Consider the following 20886-nt stretch of genomic DNA (forward strand, 5'->3'; position numbering starts at 1 on the left):
TCTAAAAGTAATACATTTACTTACCAAAAATTTGGAGAAAAAGAAAAAAAGAAATGAAATTTTAAAGAAAGCATCACCCGTGAACTTGCTTAGAAATAATGAAAGGCGGTATTTTGGTATATTTCCTGCCAAGTTTTCTTTTTTCTGTGATTTTTCTGTTTTGCCCCCGATTATTAATTACTGATTTTCCATAGAAAATTTGGAAAATTCTCTACAAAAAAAATACAAAAAATTAGCCGGGCGCGGTGGCGGGCGCCTGTAGTCCCAGCTACTCAGGAGGCCGAGGCAGGAGAATGGCGTGAACCTGGGAGCGGAGCTTGCAGTGAGCCGAGATGGCGCCACTGCACTCCAGCCTGGGCGACAGAGCGAGACTCCGTCTCAAAAAAAAAAAAAAAAAAAAAAAAAAAAGAAAGAAAATTTGGAAAATGTAGAGAAGTGTAAAGGAGGAGAGAAAAACTACTCCTGCTATCCCCAGGCAAAGCCAGCTGCCACGAGGCCCCGGGCATTGTCCTGCTTTCTGCGGACGTGCGTGCCCGCCTGCCCCACCTCTGTGTGGTTTTCGGTTTTTCCTAGTATGTGTAGTTAGGGTTCCACCAGAGAAGCAACTGCAGGTCTTTTGGAAGCCAGCGTTGCTGTCCGCATTCTCCCATGTCCTGGCAGTGCCCTGGCTGGCCCCAGCTCCATCCTCAGGGACCTGGGACTCCCCCAGTGCCTGTGTCCTTGTCCCCCTCCTCATCCCTCTGCCGGGAGACACTGTCCTTGCCACTTGTAGCTATTTTTCCTTTAAGAATGTCCAAGCTGCCTTCCCTCTGGTCCAGGCTTCTACCTTTGCTCTGTGGTTTGGCTCTGGGCAGTGTTCCTTTGACCATTGTAGCTTTCACCTCTGGGCTCTGCCCAGGCTGGTTTAGCTGTTTGCTGCCCATGGGGGCTGAGATGTCCCGGAGAGATACTGGCGTCTCCTGAGAGCCTTTCCTGTGGGAAGCCTTCATCAGGCACAGTCATAGCTGCTGTCCAGCTGACCCCCCGACCCCTGCCCACTGAGCTGGAACCTGTTCTCTGGTGTCTGTGGATACCTGTCTGTCCAGGGCCGTCTGCACTGTGAGTGCTGGGTGGGGTGGAGGTCATGTCAGCCGTGTGTGTAAGCTGTTGGGCTCCTTGCCTCCTCTGGTGGTGGGTGGCAGCCAGCTTGCCAGATGGCTAGGCCCTAAAGGGTCTTGGGAACATTGGCTCTCCTCCTGACACACTGAGGTCTTGTGTCCTTGAGCATGTCGGCACCTGGGTGTCTGAGCTGAGGACGGTAAGCAGGTAGCATGCGTACCAGTACCTCCTCATCACTTGCCCCAGCAGGCATCACTAAGCAATTGTGGCAGGTAACATGCATACCGATGCCTCCTCATCACTTGCCCCAGCAGGCATCACTAAGCGATTGTGGCAGGTAGCATGATGCCTCCTCATCACTTGCCCCAGCAGGCATCACTAAGCAATTGTGGCAAGTAGCATGATGCCTCCTCATCACTTGCCCCAGCAGGCATCACTAAGCGATTGTGGCAGGTAGCATGCCTACCGATGCCTCCTCAGTCACTTGCCAGCCAGCAGCCGCCATTCACTAAGCAATTGTGGCCCAGGCGGGACAACCTTTTCGCCGGCTCAGGTCTATTATCCGGTCCGAGTTCTCCCACGGGCCCCCTAAAGCCAGAGCTCAGAATTTGCTGCCAGAAGTAACCGAGAGGCTTTCACAGCCATGAGCTTGGGCCTGCGTGTCCATGATCCATGTCCAAAACAGACCACTTTGTAGCTTGGCTCACTTACCATCTTAAGCTTGTCCCAGAGGCTTGGGTCGGTATGAGTGAGAGCCGCACGGGGCCTTGGCATCGGTGGCCTCCCCTCTAACACCGGACCTGCTTCCTTTCCAGCTTCTCCTGCAGATCTGGTAAGTCCGCAAACTGTTTCCCCTCCCTCTGCTCCCGCCCCCGCCACAGCCCTGTGTGCCCAGAGCCAGAAATACCCAATTGTCTGCCTCTCACCACTCCTGGAGCCACACCGGCTTGGATGAGCCGCTTTCAGTCACAAGAGGCCTCTGCTTTCCTTGGTGGGTGTCAGTAGAGTCTTCCTAGGGGCCCCAGCGATGTCTTCCTATCCTAGCTGCCCCCCCCATTCCCTTGCCCACTGGCTGCTCGCGGCTGTGGGTACAGCTCTGGGTCCTGCGTGCCAGCCCTCCTGTCCCCAAGTCCCCCAGTTGGCTCAGAGCCCTCTCTTTAGCTGATGTGGGGATGGAGTCACTTTGGGGGCTTCATGTACCCCTCGAGCTATGAGGTCCACATGAACCAGCCTTCATGGAGGAGGGAAACTTTGTTGTATTTGGCATTGTGTGTCCTAGATGGAGACCACAAAGCCCAGGCTCAGAGCAGGTGGTCAGGGCAGGCTTCCTGGAGGAGGTGGGGGCTCGTGGTAAGGAGAGGGAGAGGGAAGGGCACAGACCTTCCAGGAGTGGAGGTGTACAGAGGTGGAGTATATTGCCAGGGTGGGAGTCACATAGAGAACAGTGTCCCTCTCCTGCCCTGCTCCTGCCTTGGTCCCTCTATCTGGGAACAAGTGGGGATAGGGAGTGGGGGTGGATCAGTGCATTGGCCACAGTCAAGGAGCAGCTTTCTCTCATCACTGTGTTCTGTCCTTGTCCTCACAGGACGCCTCCGGAGCGGGACCAGGTGAGTCATCTGGACTTGGACCCTCTGCTGTCACCCATGTCAGCCGTCACCTGGGAGCTGAGCCAGGGCCTAGGTGTGGGGATGGCCGGGTCTGCCCAGCCACCAGCTGCTCCAGGCTCCTGGATGCCGCCGCCTGGGGCCCCTCCCTCCTGCCTCTCTGGCCTCCGTGGCACCTCCTTGGGAGTTGGCTCTGTTTCTGATAAGGCAGCAACAGGCTGTGGGGACAGGACCCAGCCTGCAGAGGGGCAAGGGTCTTCTAGCCGGGGAGGGGCATGGAGCTGCAGCCAGAGACCTGAGACCAAAAGGCGCTGCCATCTTCCCACCATGTCCTCCATCCCCTTCCTGCCTTGCTGTGGGTTGCTTAATGGAAACATGCTTTTAGACACACCGTAGAAAGCATCGTGTTATCTGCAAACTTGAGTGCAGTCCAGGCAGTGCTCAGTACAGCCTCACCCTCATTAGCAGAAGACAAAAGATGGAAAACACCGCTGCTGCTGGGACCAGGCAGGAGCTGGGCTGGGAGAGACGTGGGCTCTTTGAGAGCTACAGGCAGGGCTGGGTCAGAGCAAGGCTTGTCTAAGAGCAGCCTCCAGATTCCTTGGGGGCACAGCCAGGATCCCCATTTCAGGCCCAGAGCTCCTCTGTGAGCTCTGTGGCCTTGGGCAAGCTGCTGGGCCTGCTGACCCCTCACCCGTCTCTGACACGAGGGATCCCTCGTCTTCTGCCCCGCACAGCTGCCTGGGGGCCACAGATCTGAAGGGTGTTGGAAGAAAGCACAAAGTGCCATCTGAAAATAAGTTGCTGTTCCGTGATGACCCCTGAATCTGTTTATTGCATGAATAATTTACTTATGATGTTTATCAAAAAGACACGAGGCTTATGGGAAGGATTTAGGGAGGGGAGATGCAGGCGCAGGGCTGTGTGTGCTGGGGGAGGCCGAGCTCGGTGATGGGGTGGGCTGCGGGCCGGGGCCAAGTCAGTCACCGAGTGAGCTGCTGAGTCACCGAGTGAGATGTCCTGTCCTTTGCAGGTCCCAAGATGGTGGCCATGCAGAATTACCATGGCAACCCAGCCCCTCCCGGGAAGCCTGTGCTGACCTTCCAGACGGGCGACGTGCTTGAGCTGCTGAGGGGTGACCCTGAGTCTCCGTGGTGGGAGGTGGGTCCTGGGGCCTGGGAGGGTCGAGTCCCCGGCTCTGGCTCCTGCCTGCTCCCTGGGGCAGAAACATAAAGTCCTGCGTATCCCAGGCAGAGGCAGAGGGCTGAGAGATCACCAGGGAGGAGGCGGCACAGGGTGGCTAGCAAGGCCTCTCCTGCCTCAGTGCCCCTGTTCTGCACTGTGGCATGCGTTCTTGGGAACCTTAGCCTGGTCTTTCCCCGGGTGTTTGCTTTCACATGGTAGGGGATGCAGCGTCCCTTCCCGGGAGAGGCCCTCCTGCCCTGGCACCCAAGCCTTTCTCCATTGGCCCCTGTCCTTCCTGCCTCTGTTGTGTCCCATAGGCCCTCCTCAGGCTTCTGCCCTGGCCACACCATGCCTACCCTCCTCCCCACCCCTACCTCAGTTCAGGTCAGCAACCTTTGTGCGATCGTGGGGTGAGTGGGCAGGTTTGCTCCTTCCCCAGGTGGGCACAGATGGCGTCATCATGATGTGGTTTATGGTTTTGAGCCAGGAATGTGCTGCTCTGTTTCCAAGGCCTACAGAGTGGAGACCTTTGTGGGTGTTCATCCCCACCTTCGGCCGATGGCTGGGCTGTAAAGGGTGCTGGGAGCATTTGCTTTCCTCCTGACACACTGAGACCCCACGTCTTTGAGCATGCTGGCACTGGGGCGTCTGAGCCAAGGACTCAGACACCTGCTCCTGGGCCCCTCTACCAAGCCCCAGTGCTCAAGGGAGCCCCAAGACCCACAGGTCAGCAGAGCACCACAGGACCTTGATGGCATTTAGCCCAGCAAAGCAGCCTCCCGTGGGAGCTGACGTTAGAGCCGAACGTGTATTAATGTTCAGGTTACAATGATGCTGTGGTCATTTTGTCGTGGTCATTATCAGTCCATAGTCGGTGATGAATTTCTTGTGCCAGACCCTACATTCATGTAACAGGGGGTTCAGAGGGCGCAAAAGGCCATGTGTGCTGTGCAGAGTCTCAGTCCTGCTCTGTCCCTCCCAGGGTATGAACAGGACTGCCAGCTTCTTGGAGGGCCTTGCAGAGGTGCTTTGCTGATTTGCCAGGCCTTAGTGCTCTCATGTCTAGGGTGGGACTCCCGGCACCTCCCTGCCTTAACTGGCTCCCAGGTCAGCTGAGGTTAGGAAGGAAGACGTTGGCTCTCCCACCCTCCAGGACCTGGATTGAGTCCATCTACATGGCCCCACACTCCCATAGGCCAGGCTCGGCCCCCTGGTCCTAACCATCTCTTTCCTCTGCCAGGGTCGTCTGGTGCAAACCAGGAAGTCAGGGTATTTCCCCAGCTCATCTGTGAAGCCCTGCCCTGTGGATGGAAGGGTGAGTCCTTTCCCACAGAAGCTTCCGGAGCACGGTGGCCTGGGTGCTGAGGGTTCTGGGAGCTGTCTCCTCACGTGGACATTTTTGGCTTGTTCGGGACGTCCTTGCTAAATTTAGGCTGCTGTGAGCTGCTTCCTGGAGCTGGAGCCCAGAGAGAAGACGGGTGGGGGCTGTGGGGCAGCACGCTGTCCTGTGTGTAAAGGGCTCAGCCCATCGGGTGGCATCTCGTTGTGGTTTTAGAAACACCAAAACGGGCATCTCTGCAGCAGTTGTGATGGGGTGAAGACCAGCCAGCTGCCTTTCACCAGATTTCGGGGACTCTATAAGTTCTCTTGGACTATTACGCAGCCTTAGAAGAAAAAAAAGGCTCCCCTCAACCATATGGATTCAAAGCTAGACTTTATGCTATTTAAAACAAAGGCAATATGGTGTTGCTTTCATCTGAGGGGTATGGAGCAAATTCTCGACTCTGTGACGAAAGGCAGCAGTCAGCCTTGAGTAAAATGAGTTACCCCACCTCCACCCCCAAAAGGACAAGTTAAAATGAAAGTGTGAAAGCTCTGAAGGTGCAGGGGGTAGGTGCCCAACCCCACTGTGGCAGCCCCGGTGCCCCCCACCCCAGCCCCGGTCCTGTCAGCCTGTGTGCCACCTCTGCTGAAAGGGCAAGTGCTCAGCACTTAGCGTGCTTTGGATGACCAAGGGGACCAGGCACCAGGGGAAGACAAGGGTCACGAACTCACTAGGTGGCCTGGGGCAGGTCCCTTCCCTTCCCCAGGCCTCAGTTACCCCATCTGCATGGTGAATAGGGTGCGAGGGAAGAGGTAGTCTCTGAGACTGTGCCCAGCCTGTGGCCCAGTGAGGCCAGGGTCGGGGGCCGTAGCTAGGGAGGGAGCCCTACCTGCTCACTGGAGCGGCAGCACCCACCTGAGTGTGGCCACCACCAGACCCCCACCCCAAGGCTTCAGGACCTCTGGAGCAGGGAGCTTTGGCTCTGGGTGTGCTCACGTCCACTGGCTGAGAACTCCCCACACGTTCGGTCCTTGCCCTCCCAGGGGACCATGTCAGTGTTAGCTGGTGGCTATGCCAGCATCTGTTCCATCAGACCTGTGGGGCATCTACTCAGAGATGAGGTTGTCCCGGCCACTGCCCTTGGGCACCTCCCAGGCCAGGAGCGCTGGGGCTAAGTCCTCAGACAGGCCCATCCAGGGCAGCCAATGCTGGGCCTGGGGGTTAGGTCACCGACAGCGACCCCCTCTGAGCCCTGCTCTGTGGATGGCCTTGGGGGGACATTAACACCCTTGTGCTTTGCCACCAGCCGCCCATCAGCCGGCCGCCGTCCCGGGAGATCGACTACACTGCATACCCCTGGTGAGTGGATCGTGGGCTTCGTATGTGGGCATCTGGTGGCCTCTTTGTTATGGGTGCATGCCTGCCGGGTCTGGGTGGTGCCTGTGAGTGGCCCGGCAGGGTGGAGGCCCCAGGCTGCCTCTTGCTGTCTCCAGGGCACTGAACCCAGTGGCTCCCAAATGCCTTCTCCCTCCTGGCCTATAACTTGCCAGGAGCCTGGGGGAGTCCCCCTCCTGTAGGCGGCTGTTAACCCTCTCTAAAACGGCTCAGCTGGCTCAGATACTTCAGGAAATGAAACCCTTTTAAAATTTTATGTGCACTATGTAAAAGTGGTATATTTAAGGTCACAGGTGTAATCCATTTACTGACTTAATACAGTTGCTTGGTGGGAACAGTGAGGCTGTTTGAAATCACAGAAGTCCCAGCTCTCCTGACAGCGTGGCAGCAGATTCTGGGAGGGCGCTCGCCTTGTCCTCCCAGGGTGGGCTTCATTACCCACCAGACGTACAGGTGGCAGGAAGAGCTTCGTTTCAAAGTCTGTTCAAAATTCAACTGACATAGATGTTGGCAATCTCCAAGGTGTTAGCAAAAAAATCCACATAAGCAGTTATGCCTTTACTGCTTTTGAAATAGTGAAAATATATTTTAGGGAAGAAATTGGATCTACTGAATACTCTGTACTCCTCCAGCAGGCCCTCGGGGTCTGTAGAGCAGAAGATAGCGCATGGGACTGGCTGGCGGCCACAGTCACCCCTCTCTTTTACCCCTCTCAAGACCTGTCCTGAGCCTCACTGTATCCCACCGTAGGCAGACCCCACCCACAGTGGTGCCCCACTCATAGGGACCCAGCCTTTTCTCTTGGGTTCATTAGGAGATGAGCTCTCAGATGAGGACTGCAGAGTACTTAATGTGGCCTGCCACGCACGGAGGGCTGGGCGCCCCTCAGACACTGTCCTCACTGCGTCTCTCGTTTCCTCCTGGCCCCCTCCTGTAGGTTTGCAGGTAACATGGAGAGGCAGCAGACGGACAACCTGCTCAAGTCCCACGCCAGCGGGACCTACCTAATCAGGGAGCGGCCTGCTGAGGCTGAGCGCTTTGCAATAAGCATCAAGTAAGTGGTGGCTCTGGGCTCGAGGAGACCCATCCGCCAGTGCCATTCTGAAGTGGAGACCACTGTCCTCTCCACGTCCTGAGCTTGTGGGGTTGGGGTGGACATGTCATCTGTTGCCCAAGTGAGGACATTATTGAGATGAAAGTGGTACTGAGGACCCAGGGAGTCTCTACAGGTGTGCTGGGCAGGGCCTGAAACCCTGTGTGGCATGCACAGATGGTCCAAGTTTACATCACTCCTGGCTACCCTGTGGGCTAGGTTGGACATTTCTGGATTATAGGAACAAGATAAGCTCAGGTACAAGTGGGTGGGTGAAGTGCTGTGTGAGCTCAGGGATTTCCCAGCAGCCCCACAGGTTAAGACAGTGGACCTGTCACACTGCTCTGAGGCAGCCAGGGGCCTAGGAGGGTATCTCCTGTGACTACTGCTGCCTTGCAGCTTTGGCACAGTCTGGGCATCCTCTTGCCCTGTGCCCTCTCCCTGGGAGCTGCCTCCTCTTGGCCTATGCCCTATGCCCTCTCCCTGGGGCTGTAGTTAACTCTCCAAGAGACAGACCCTAATGGGCTGGAGCCCACCAAGCACTGAGCTGGTGGGACATTGCTCACCTGAAAGAAAATTCTCAGAAAGCCTTCTGTATGCCTGGCCTGCAGGAGACTAAGATGGGCCTTGCCGACTGGGAGCTGGAGGTGGGTCACACACACTCATGGTACACATTAAATCCAGGGAGAAACAAGATGGGTGCTGTATGTAGGCCTCACAGAGGACCAGGCAGCCAGGTCACCATTTGTTTAACAACTGTTTATTACATTAGCTGATTTGCAGATGTTAAACCAACCTTGCATTCCTGGAATGTCCCACTTGGTTGTGGTGTGGAATCCTTGCTATGCGTCTGGTTTATGTAGATAAATACAGTCATGGGCCACATAATGACATTCCAGTCTGTGAGGGACCCCATATGTAGTGGTGGTCCCATAAGATTATAATGGAACTGAAAAGTTCCCATGGCCTGGTAACATCACAGCTCAGCCCATTACTCATGTGAGTGTGGTTATGCTGGTGTGAACAAACCTACAGTGCTGCCAGTCATATAGAAGCATAGCACAAACAATTCTGCACATATGTAGTATGTGATCATTGTAATACCTGACTGTGTTACTGGTTTATGGATTCACTGTACAGTGCTTTTTATTTTAGAGCATACTCCTTCTACTCATCAAAAAAAATACTTAATTGTAAAACAGCCTCAGGCAAGTCCTTCAGTAGACATTCCAGAAGAAGGCGTTGTTATCATAGGAGTAAAAACAACAACAAAGAAAAAAAAACAGAAGAAAGCTTATAGAATAAGGATACAAAGAAATAAAATATTTTTGTACAGCTGTACAATATATTTGTGTTTTAAGCTAAGTATTATTACCCAAGAGTCAAAAAGTTAACAAAAATTAGAAAGTTTATAAAGTAAAAGAGTGACAGTAAGCTAAGGTTAATTTACGATTGAAGAAAGAACATTTTATTTATTTATTTATTTTTATTTATTTATTTATTTATTTATTTATTTTTTGAGATGGAGTCTTACTCTGTTGCCCAGGCTGGAGTGCAAAGGCACGATCTCCACTCACTGCAAGCTCCGCTTCCCGGGTTCACGCCACTCTCCTGCCTCAGCCTTCCGTGTAGCTGGGACTACAGGCGCCCGCCACCACGCCCGGCTAGTTCTTGTATTTTTAGTAGAGACGGGGTTTCACCATGTTAGCCAGGATGGTCTCGATCTCCTGAACTCGTGATCCACCCGTCTCGGCCTCCCTAAATGCTGGGATTACAGGTGTGAGCCATTGCGCCCGGCCAGAAAGAACATTTTAAAAATAAATGTAGTGTAGCCTCAGTGTCCAGCGTTGATAAAGTCCACAGTGGTGCACAGCAATGTCCTAGGGCTTCACATTCACTCACCACTCTCCAGCTCACCCAGAGCAACTTCCAGGCCTGCAAGCTCCAGTCATGATAAGCGCCCCATACAGCTGTCCTGTTTTTTATCTTTTCTACTGTGTTTTTACCATCCCTTTTCTATGCTGACCTCATGTTACAACTGCCTACGGTATTCAGTAGGTCTGTAGCCTGGGAGCAATAGGCTCTGCCATCCAGCCTAGGTGTGGGGTGTGCAGTAGGCTCTGCCATCCAGCCTAGGTGTGGGGTGTGCAGTAGGCTCTGCCATCCAGCCTAGGTCTGGCTGTCCAGGCTTATATAAGTGCTCTGCCGTCCAGGCTTATATAAGTGCACTCCGTGGCGTTCGTACAGTGATGGAAGCACCTGCCTGCATCTCTCAGGACAGGTCTCTGTGGTTAAACACCGCCTGACGGTATGGGAGAGAGATTCGGTTTGCCAACTGCCTGCTAAGGATTTCTGCCTCCACAGTCATTAGGGACATTGGGCTGTAGTTTTCTTGTGATGTCTGTATCTGGCAAGGGGGTGGGTGGCATTCAGGGGAGGGGTATGGGGGCTGCTCTGTAAGGTCATGTTTGACTTGAGGCCTGAGAACGTAAGGGGGCCTTGAGAACAGAAGGAGGTGAGCATCTGGCAGGGGCAGCAGCTGGTGCCGAGGCCCAGACAGGCTTGTGCTTGGCACCTTTGAGAAGCAGGCCCAAGGCCTGGCCGGCCAAGTGGACATGCAGGGAAGGATGTCAGGAGATGTCAGGGCTGGGCCCAGCTGCTCCACAGGGAGGAGGAGAGGCTCCTGGTGCCGAAAAGCAAATGAGCAGAAGCCCAGGATAGGAGGCCTCAGTAGGGCTGGAGGCCAGGAGAGGCGGGGAGTTGAGCAGCCAGGGATTCTGGGCCCCAAGTGAGCAAGGAGGGCAGGCAGGCAGGTGGCCCGAAGGGCTGGGGTAGGACAGGGCTGACAGGGAGTGGCCCTAGGGGCTGGGAACGAGGGGCTTTGTTGCAGCAAACACAGAATGAGCCTGGCTACCGAGGGGGCTGGGGCCATGTGGCCCTCATGCAGTGACCACCGGGGCCATGTGTTTGCCCAGGTTCAACGATGAAGTGAAGCACATCAAGGTGGTGGAGAAGGACAACTGGATCCACATCACAGAAGCCAAGAAATTCGACAGCCTCCTGGTAGGTGACTCGCGGCTCCAGCCGGCTCCTATCCCCAGCCACAGGGGACAGGTACTTCCTCCCGGCCCTGAGCAAGTGGCCATGTTTCCTGTGAGGATTGATTCTTCCCACTGTGGGAAAGATTTAGGGAACTGGTTTTTAAGGCACTAGGACAGCTAGAGCTGTGCCACAGCCTCCTGAATTGGGACTTCTGACCCCCAAAGCCTGGGCAAGGTGGTTGACCCTGGTGGACAGTGCAGGGGTGGGGTGGGGGCAGCCCAGGCCACCAGCATCCCGATTCCGCTCGTGCCCATCCTCCTGCGAGAGCAGAAACTGACGCCCAGTGGGGATTCCAGCTGGGGCCTGGCTGGGTAGCCCCATTGTACATGTATGGCTTCAAACAACTCCTTCCCTGACTCACCCCCACCCTCCGTCCCAGCCGGAATGCAGTTAGAGGCATAGTTCTTGAAATGATTTTAAAGTTATGCCTACATTTTCTTTTCTTAATTACAAAAGTTGTATATATTGAGAACTCCTGACTAGAGCCCCCAAGCTCTTAGCTTCCCCACTGTGGCCGCAGAAAAGCACAAGGACAAGCAGAAATCCATAATCTCAGGCTGGGCATAGTGGCCCATGCCCGTAATCCCAGCACTTTGGGAGGCCGAGGTGGGCGAATCACTTGAGGTCAGGAGTTCGGGACCAGCCTGGCCAACATGGCGAAACCCCATGTCTACAAAAAATACAAAAATTAGCCGGGCATGGTGGCACATGCCTGTAGTCCCCACTACTTGGGAAGCTGAGGCACGAGAATTGTTTGAACCCAGGAGGCGGAGGTTGCAGTGAGCTGAGATTGCGCCACTGCACTTCAGCCTGGGTGACAGAGTGAGACTCCGTCTCAAAAAAAAAAAAAGAAAAAATTCCATAATATCCCATCCCCACCTCCAGAAAAAACAAAAGCGGAAACCAGTGTTCGCACCTCAGTGAGCCCTCAGGACCTTTCTACACGCAGCTTAGGTGTGCTTTACATTATATACATAATAATGCTGGCAATACCCCAGCTGATTTTTAGTCGAGTTTTCAAGGCCACACACATTGACCATCAGCGAATCTTTCCCTGACGGATGGCCGCGTGGCTCTCTGTCATTTGGAGATCCTGTTATTTCTAGAAGCTTGCCCCAAGTGCTGGATACAGAGTTTCCATTTTTCCATTATAAAAGCTGTTGGCCGTCAGCGTCCGTGCTGGTCCGTCTTTTGGCATCTTTTGCAGATTATTTTCTCTAGAAATTTTTTGGGGGAGTTGCTGGTACCTTCGAGGTACTGACCACCCACCATGGGCTGGGGGGGAAGTGGGGAGTTCTGAGGAGTCCAGGAAGCTCGTCTCCCCCACATGAACCAGGAGGTGGGAGAGGGAGGCCAGGTCACTGCGGGAGGACTTCCGGAGGTGGCAGCAGCTGTCAGTGAGTGTGTATGCCCTGCAGGAGTTGGTGGAGTACTACCAGTGCCACTCACTCAAGGAGAGCTTCAAGCAGCTGGACACCACACTCAAGTACCCCTACAAGTCCCGGGAACGCTCGGCCTCCAGGGCCTCCAGCCGGTCCCCAGGTAACTAACGCCCCAGCCCAGCCAGCACACCAGCACTCCTCGGAGGGGTCTGCCCTAGCCTATTTCTCAGGGCCCAGATCCTGCCCTCACAGACCCAGGCTAGGAGTCCCACCCCAGCCCCCTGCCCGCGCCCCCAGCTGTCACAGATACTATCGTGTGGCATCTCCTGGGCCACGTGACAGGCAGGGCTCTGCACCTGCTCAGAATTGCTCCTCTGTCTTGGCTCCTTCACCCAGAGACCAGCGGGGGTTGGAGGGGCCAGATCCAGGCAGAGACCCCCTGTACATGGAGCTATCACTGGTAGGAGAGAAAAGGGCAGGCCCACCCGTTCCCAGATCCCTGTCTGTGCCCAGGCCCTGGGTCTCCTCTGTGAGAGGCAGCCTGTTTGCAGATTGGACTCCTCAACCCAGAACAGGGAAGGCCACATGGAATCAGGCGCAGGGGCAGGCCCAGAGCATGCGGCTTCCCGCTCAGGACTCTGTCCGGAGTCACCCCACATCCTCCAGCCCGCAGGGACCTGCAGGGCCTTGGGTCCCACACAGGCCGAGCTGGACAGGAAAGGAACAGCTGGCCTTAATGAGCACCTGCTGGGTGCCAGACGAGGGCATGCGAGGAGGTGGTCCCCATTTGCTCTCGAGGACACGGCTGCAGGGTAGCTCAGGTGTGGCCGAGCGGCGCCTGTGCCTGGCGGGGCTTGACAACCCACACTGCCCCCTGCCTCCTTTGCGCCCTATAGGGCCTTTCCTGCCAAAGGGCCTGCCCCGCCCCATGCCCCCCAGCCTGTAGCTGTGCCCACCGTGACTGTGCATGGATGCCCTGCTGCCCGCCTCACGTTCTCTCTCGCCTCTTTGCAGCTTCCTGTGCTTCCTACAACTTTTCTTTTCTCGGTCCTCAGGGCCTCAGCTTTGCTTCTCAGGGCCCCTCCGCTCCCTTCTGGTCAGGTACCGCTGCTCCCCAGGGCGTGGGGGGACCGGGCCTGTGGCAGCTGCCTTGGGAGACCCAGCACGGAGCTGCTCGCTGGCCCCACAGCCCTGCCTGACGTGGCCACAGTTGTCCGCAGTCTGGCGCAGGGTGGCGGGGAGGAAGGGGCTGGGGAGCCTGGGCAGAGGCTGCTGCAGGCACCTGAGGACACGTCAGGCTTGGTCCCACCCTTGTCACCACCCACCCCCTGTGGACACGCCCACCCTGATGGCCACTTACCCAGCCCCGGCCACTGTCATTCCTCCTTGTTCATCAAGAGCTTTGCCTCTGGTAACAAAACAGGTGGCCAAGAGGAGGAGCTGTGGGACTTGGGTGCAGGGAGGAGGGGGTTTTAGTCAGCCCTGACCTCATGGCTTTCAGCTGCCAGAGTCAAAGTCCCTTCCCAGCAGCTGTGTGTGTTTCGCCCTCAGCCATGGTCATTGACACCTGTCTATCAGGATTCTGCGTCTGGGCCAAGCTGGTTCCACTGGGTTGCTGGTTGGATTTGGGCTCTGGAATTGGGGGACCGCTGGAATGATGATGGTCAAAGCCTGGGCACCTGCTCGTGTCCCTAAGAGCATCCTCATTGCAGGGATTTGGATGTGCTGTGTCCCCAGACCCAGGGGGCAAGAGGGCTTGGGATTGGAGGCCAATGTGTCCCTCCAGAGCCTGGATGCTTGACATTCTTCCTCTCTGGGTACAGAGCAAGGTTCTAGGCCCAGGGAAGAGACCCAGCTTGGCCCAAGGGCCTCCTCGATCCCTGGTTGGGCCCCTACTGCTGCTGTGTGATGCTGCCCATCTCCCTCAACAGTGTTCACGCCCCGTGTCATCGGCACGGCTGTGGCCAGGTACAACTTTGCTGCCCGAGACATGAGAGAGCTTTCGCTGCGGGAGGGTGACGTGGTGAGGATCTACAGCCGCATCGGCGGGGACCAGGGCTGGTGGAAGGGCGAGACCAATGGACGGGTGAGTTGCCCTACCCTGAGGGCGCGGGGCTGGCCTCGCTGCAGCCCCCACCTGGTCAGACTCAGGCAGACTAGCACCACAGCTATGTCCACACCCCTGGCCCTGTCCCAGGCACCCTCTGCAATCTCCTTCATCCTCACAGCAGCCCAGAAGGCTGGCGTTCACAGGGGGAAACTGAGGCTCCAGATGTTTACCACGAACCCAAGGTCTCATAGCCCAGGAATTGGCTACAGAGGTCTGATCTGGATCCAAGCTCCTAGGACCCTCCACCCTGTTCCATTTTTATTCTGGGCTGCCCTCACAGCTGCACTCTTCAAATTACTTGTAAGTCCCCAAGCTCTGTTTGCAGGAAGGGAGGTCACAGGACTGAGGAGGACATGGTGTCCTTTCTGGGTTCCTCCTGCCATTCTCTAAGGCCCCATCTATGCCCTGATGAGGCAGTAGGGACACACTGTGTCCCTACCCACCTCCATCCCTTCACACTCTCCCAAGTGCCAGGTGGGCTTAAGAGTGCCCTGGGCACCCTAAGATTCTGCATAAGTCCATGGCCTCTTCATCCCAACACCCCATCTCTACCTCTAGCTTTGGCCCATGTCTCTCAGTACGTATCCATCCAAGCACCAGAGCTCCGTGTGCCACCAATTAGAAAATGCCCAGCTTCCTCTTTGAGCTGCAGGTGCACAGGGCAAGTGCATGGGGCTGCAGAGGGCCAGTTAACCTTGACTCCCAGTGCTGACACTTCCATTGTCCAGGGGCAGGAGCCGCTCTGCCTTCACCTATCAGGCAGGCTGCCCCTTGGAGGCCCTCAAGTCTGATCCAGTTTTTACCCAACTGCCTTGCAGAAGTGTCAAGGCTACTGAGGCGTAGGTAGCCCACCTAGAGGGCTGGGACCACTTGTTTTCAAAGTGGTCCTTGTGTGATTGGCATTAAAAGTGTCTGGAGCTGTAATATAATAAGCACTTACCTGGGCCCTTTCCCAGATCCAGGTATTTTCTATACAGCATTAAGTTTTAGAACAACTAGTTTGAGTATTACTGGGTAATTCCTGTCAATTTGACCCTGTTATCATTATGAAACATCTCTTCTTTTCTCTGGCATTTATTCTTGCTGTAATCTCCTTTATCTGCTGTTGTAGTGACACCAGCTTTCTTGGGATTAGTGCTTTGTGTGGCATATTATTTTCTCTCATACTACTTAAACTTGTCTTTTTCCTTATATTTAAAATGGGTCTCTTATAAATAGTTGGGGAAGCCAGTCTGATCTGACAGTCTTTGACTTTTAATAGGCATATGTAGTCCATTTACATTTAATGTAATTCCTGAGCTATTTGGGTTTAAATAAGTAATCTGACTTTATTTTCTATTTGTCACATCTACTCCTCTTTTCTTCTCTCTTGCCTACTTTTGAATTAATATATTTTTAATTCTACTTCCCCTGCCCTACATTGGTTTGTTAGTTACACACTTTTTTTCTTAAGTGGTAACCTTACACCAGAGATTCCCTTAAATGAGTACTTTTTTACTATTTCCCAGGCAATGCAAGGAAGGACCTTGCAACTTTTGATTGTATCCATTTTCCTTCCAACTTTTATGCAAGTGTCATCATGTATCTTAATTCTATATATATTCAAACCTTAGAAGACATTGTTTTTGTTTTAGGCAGTTGTGCTCATTTAGATTTACCCTGTGTTTACCTTTCCAAAGGCTCTCCATTTCCTCCTGCATTATTGTATTTCCACCCAAGACCATTTCTCTGCTGGCTGACATCCCCTCTCTTTCATATTTTTTTAAAGTTTATCTGCTATTAATGAAGTCTCAGTTTTTGTTGAATCTAAAAACATCCTTATTTCACTTTCTTTTTAAATATTCACATTGTAAAATGTTTGCAACTTATAATTTTGAAACAAAATTTCAAACATAAAATTTCAAAATTTCATCTTAAAAGTGGGAGTAACCTGCCCAGATTTACCAATTGTGAATGTTTTGCCCCGTTTGCGTTACCATTTGCACTGTGTGTGTGTGTGTGTGTGTGTGTGTTTGTCTATTTCTCTCTAACTCATTTGAGAGTAAATTGCAGAAATCATATTTCCTTACCCCTAAGTATTTCCTAAGACCAAGGACATTCCCCTTTGATATAATACAATTATCTAAGCCACTGTCCCTATTCAAATCTTACCAGTCATCCCAATCATGTCTTCTCTAGCTCTTTTCTCCTGGTCCTGGATCCAATCCGGGATCATGAACTGCTGTGATCCTTAACTCTCTTTAATCTAGAATATTCCTCTGCCTTTCTCTGCCTTACATGACTTGTACGTTTTTGAAGAGTTTCAGCCAACTATTTTTATAGTATATCTCTCAATTTGACTTTGATGTTTCTTCATGATTAGACTGAGGTTGCATTGGGAACACCACAATGGGGACATTGGCACTTTCTCAGTGCCGTAGTGTCCTGTTAGGAGATGAATTATACCAGTTTGTCTCATTATTTGTGACATTAACTTTGATCATGTGTTTAAGATTATATTTGCTATGTTCTTCTACTGTGAAGTTAACTGTTGCCTGTCATTAGCAAGAAATTTGTAGGGTAATACTTTGAAGTTAGGTAAATGTCCTGTTCCTCTTCAAACTTTCACGTATTAGTTTTATCTTCCCTTGATGAATTTTATCTGTTCTATTATTTCTATTATGGCTGAAAAAATAGTGATTTTTTTTTGACTATCTATAGATATTAGTTGGCATTCTACTGTAAGGAAAACTTTCTTTTCTCTTGTACTTATTCATTCTCCCCCAGGAATCAGTCATTTTTCCAAGGAGACCTAGTTCCTTTCTGTGAGTTGGTTTGAGTTCATTTTTGAAGTTCATTTGAAGTTTTGAGTTCATGTTAAGTTCATTTTGAAGTTCATTTTGAAGTTTTAGGTTCGTTTTACTATAATGTGCCTAGGTGTGATTTTTCTTTCTTTATTCTGCTTAGGATTTGCAGAGATTTTTTTGAACCTGTGGCTTGATGTCCATCACTTTTGGAAATTTCTCAGCCAGAATAATATCTGCAGACAGCATATCTGTTCCATTTTCTCTCTTTTCTCCTTGTCGGACTTCATTCACATGGATGTTAGAACTTTTTCCATGGCCTCATATTATTCCCACAATTTTGTGTTTTTCGTCCTTTTTTCTCTCTGGTTTTCTATCTAGTCACTTTCTAGTGACCTGTCTTACAGTTTATGCATCTTCTCTTCTGCTTTGTCTAAATCCCTCTATTGGATTCTTCATTTCATTCATTATATTTTTCAGTTCTAGGATTTCTATTTGATTTCTGATTTAGGTTCTCTGGTAAAATTGTCTGCCTTTTCATCCGTTTTCTTAAACATACAAATTGGAGTTATTTATCTCCCCTGACAGATGACCTCAATACCTGTGGGTTAATTTCTACTGCCTGCTTTTTCTATTGGTTTTTGTCATTTTGTTCTGACTGAATGCCAAGCTTGTGTATTAAGAAAAAAACTGTAGCTGTTCTGGGTGATGTTCTTTTCCTCTGGAGAATTTATTTTTTTTCTGACTGGCAGGTTGAGGGTGGGCAGAACATCTTAAATTGGCCAAGGGTGGTGTTTTTCTGGGTTACTTTTATTCCTGGGCAATGGTTCCACCAGGTCCTTCTGAATTGCAGGCCTTGCTGAGAACTGTGGACTTCCGAAGGACCCCCCCATCTTCTTGAGTCTCTACTTGCCCCTACCCCAACACAGACATGCACACACCTGCTTACACACACACACACACACACACAGACACGATCCTGCCATCTTTTTCAGATTGGCTGGTTTCCTTCAACGTACGTAGAAGAGGAGGGCATCCAGTGACGGCAGGAACGTGGACAAGACGCACAGATTTTCTTGGGAGAGTCACTCCAGCCCTGAAGTCTGTCTCTAGCTCCTCTGTGACTCAGAGGGGAAATACCAACCTCCCAGTCTTCCACCACCCACAGGGATGGGGAGGGTGTTGAGAATCCTAAACTCGAACCGTTTCACTGTCAGCCTGCCCTCGGCGACCCATCACTGGGTATGCTATTGTACATAGAGGAAACCTGGGCTCGCCCCACCCAGAGCACAGAGGAGGGGGCACCAGCAGCACTGCAAGCCAGGGTCTGGGTAGCAGCCGAGGCCAGAAGCCCATTGCCTGTCCCCGTCCAACTGAGATGGCGGTCAGGAGCCTAGGTTTGAACAGCAAATGCTGTCCCAGGAAGGGCTAGGGACAGCAGAGGGGACCTGCCCCTAGCCCCTCTGCTTAGCCCCTGGACTCAGCCTTGCCTGTCTTTTCCTGCTGCTCTCAGGGGGAGGTGTCAGGCCTCGGGAGGCAGATGGGACCAGAGCCAGGCTGTTCACTGTGGGCTCACTTGCCCCACTGTGCTAGGGCGCAGGAGGAGAGCACTGCAGTGGCCCTCTGCAGCCACTCTGGCTCCCCAGACTTCCCTGACTCCCCCACTCCCCTCCATGCCAGGGGCACACCCAGACCCCATAGGGCAGGCCCCTCTCTTGGGAGGGGCCTTTGGGATGGTGAAATTCCAACCCTGCTCCCTGGTCAGTGGTACTGTTTCCTGCCCTCTCTCTGAGGGGCCCTTTCTGGAGTCCTGGGAAGGTGTCTGCCTGGCTGTGGCCCTGCTGCCAGGTCAGCACATCTTTTGTAAAAACCCTGAAAGGGGCAGGGAAGAAAACAGGGATTTCCCCTCTCTAGATCCCTGCCAGGTCCTTCTCCAGGAGGCCCCTCTGCTCTCCTGCAGGGTGGTCCCTGAGGGTCTGCCCAGCTTTGGCATGAGAGGTTGGTTCCAGCCCCTGGCAGGGCTTCCTTCCAAGGGTCCCTGCAGCCTTCAAACTGGGCCTTGGGCAACTCAAAGTAAGTGCTCTTGGGGGTGGCTCTACCCCATTACCTCCCCCAGCCACGACTCCTGGCCTTTGACCTCCGGCTGGGTTAGCCAGACCCTGGTTTCTCTACCCTGATGTTGCATGGGACCTGGCAGCCGTGTCTCCCTCCCAGCTGCTTGCCAAAGCCTCTGTTGAGACCTGGGCTTCCTATAGCCCCTTATCCCTCTGGCCAGCTGCACAGCCTGTGGGAGGTGCCTGGCCCAGGTTGGGTGTGGGGGAGGCTGATCTCTGCTGTGGGTGGCGCTGGGGACCTGGGGGCTCCTTCTGAGTTTGGCCTTGTGGCCTCTGAGCCGTATGCCTCTGGAGCGTAGGGAAGAGGTGGGAGGAGTCACGGGGATGGGGAGCGGCAGGAGGAGAGAGTGGCCCTCCACAAAGGCTTGGGAAATGAGGGGAGGTGGAGGCAGGGCAGGGGAAGCGAAGAGTCGGCCTGGGAGAGAGCACCCTGGGGCCTGCGTGTCGGGGTACACCCAGCACTTTGTGCCCCACAGTCCAGCAGGTGCCGAGGATGGAGGGGAGGAAGCCGGCAGCCCCTGTGTTTACTGTCATCAGAAAGGTCTTGTCTTTTGGTTTTGGGGTTTTTGTTGTGTTGTGTTTTTTTGGCTTGTTTGTTTTTTAAGGGGAAAAAAGTTTGTAATTATTTCATCCAAATCTCCCGTTATATATCTGTGAATAATAAGAGATTTTATAATAGCAAGAAAATGATGTATATTTTAGTTTGTTGACGAATAAGTCATCATGATCACAAAGGACACTGAGAAAAAATAATTTAGAGCCCTGACTTTTTGTGAATTTGTTTGTTTTGTGTGTGTGTGTTTTGAGATTTGTATTTGGTTTGGTTTGGTTTTTGCACTGCACTAAGGCAGGAGGGTTGGAGGGCTGGGAGCAGCCGGGATGTCTGATGGTTTTCAGCAGGAGACGGGGTGTCCTCTGCGGGGGGCTAAACTGCAGGGGCCTGAGATTAGCTGTGAACATGTGGGAGCCCGATGCATGTGGGTGAGGGATCTGGGCCCCCCTCCCCCCGAGCTGGCGGCAACCCCAAATGGACACAAACTGTACATTTGCCAATGGGTTTTTTTCGGACCATGGTTTTTACTTGCAAATAAACCTGAGTTCTTTTCTGCAAGAGTGGTCAGCCTTTCGTGCCAGGGATGGAGGGAATGGCTGGATTCCTCCACCTAAGTCCAGCAGGGTCTGTCTGACTGGGTTGCTTGGATCTCAGCATGGCCCAACCTCAGCAGGGTCTGAGAGAGAAGGAGGTAATGGTGCCACGGCCACCTCCTGGCTGGCACAGCACCACGGGTTTCCCATGCGGTGCCCTGGAATTCTCCAGGTGGCATCGGGCATACAAACAGGACTGTAATTCCTGCCCCATCAGTTGGGTACCTCCTGAGTCCCTGTTTCTTTACACGTATATTGAAGATAAAAATAGCCTCAGTGCAGTGGCACACATTTGTCATTCTAGCACTTTGGTAGGCTGAGGTGGGAGACTGAGGTGGGAAGCTGAGGTGGGAAGATGGCTTGAGCCCAGGGAATTGAGACTAGCCAGGGCAACATAGCGAGACACTGTCTCTACAACACTTCTTTTTTAATAGTTGGGCATGGTGGTGCACATCTCTGGTCCCAGCTTCTCGAGAGGGTGAGGTGGGAGAACCACTTGAGCCCAGGAGGTGGAAGCTGCAGTGAGTTGTGATTGCACCACTGCACTCCA

At 53.1% G+C, this 20886-nt stretch overlaps 1 protein-coding gene across 7 annotated transcripts in view; it reads left to right on the plus strand.

Annotated features, from left to right (window-relative positions):
* VAV2 (vav guanine nucleotide exchange factor 2) overlaps positions 1 to 20301 on the plus strand; it is a 236379-nt gene extending 216078 nt beyond the window's left edge. For 4 of the 7 annotated variants that reach the window (XM_009187902.3, XM_009187904.3, XM_009187903.3 and 1 more), the window contains 11 exons: positions 1914 to 1930; positions 2684 to 2705; positions 3736 to 3863; positions 5128 to 5202; positions 6518 to 6570; positions 7544 to 7660; positions 10675 to 10762; positions 12220 to 12343; positions 13198 to 13284; positions 14115 to 14269; positions 18072 to 20301. In XM_009187902.3, coding sequence (XP_009186166.1) covers positions 1914 to 1930; positions 2684 to 2705; positions 3736 to 3863; positions 5128 to 5202; positions 6518 to 6570; positions 7544 to 7660; positions 10675 to 10762; positions 12220 to 12343; positions 13198 to 13284; positions 14115 to 14269; positions 18072 to 18119 — 914 coding nt within the window. In that variant the 3' untranslated portion in view covers positions 18120 to 20301. The remainder of the gene's footprint in view (positions 1 to 1913; positions 1931 to 2683; positions 2706 to 3735; positions 3864 to 5127; positions 5203 to 6517; positions 6571 to 7543; positions 7661 to 10674; positions 10763 to 12219; positions 12344 to 13197; positions 13285 to 14114; positions 14270 to 18071) is intronic. The other 3 variants (XM_003911126.5, XM_009187906.3, XM_003911125.5) reach the window with 3 other exon arrangements.
* The last annotated feature ends 585 nt before the right edge of the window (positions 20302 to 20886 follow it).

The sequence above is a fragment of the Papio anubis genome, unplaced genomic scaffold (genome assembly GCF_008728515.1).
Source record: "Papio anubis isolate 15944 unplaced genomic scaffold, Panubis1.0 scaffold64, whole genome shotgun sequence".
In the NCBI taxonomy this organism is placed as follows: Eukaryota; Metazoa; Chordata; class Mammalia; order Primates; family Cercopithecidae; genus Papio; species Papio anubis.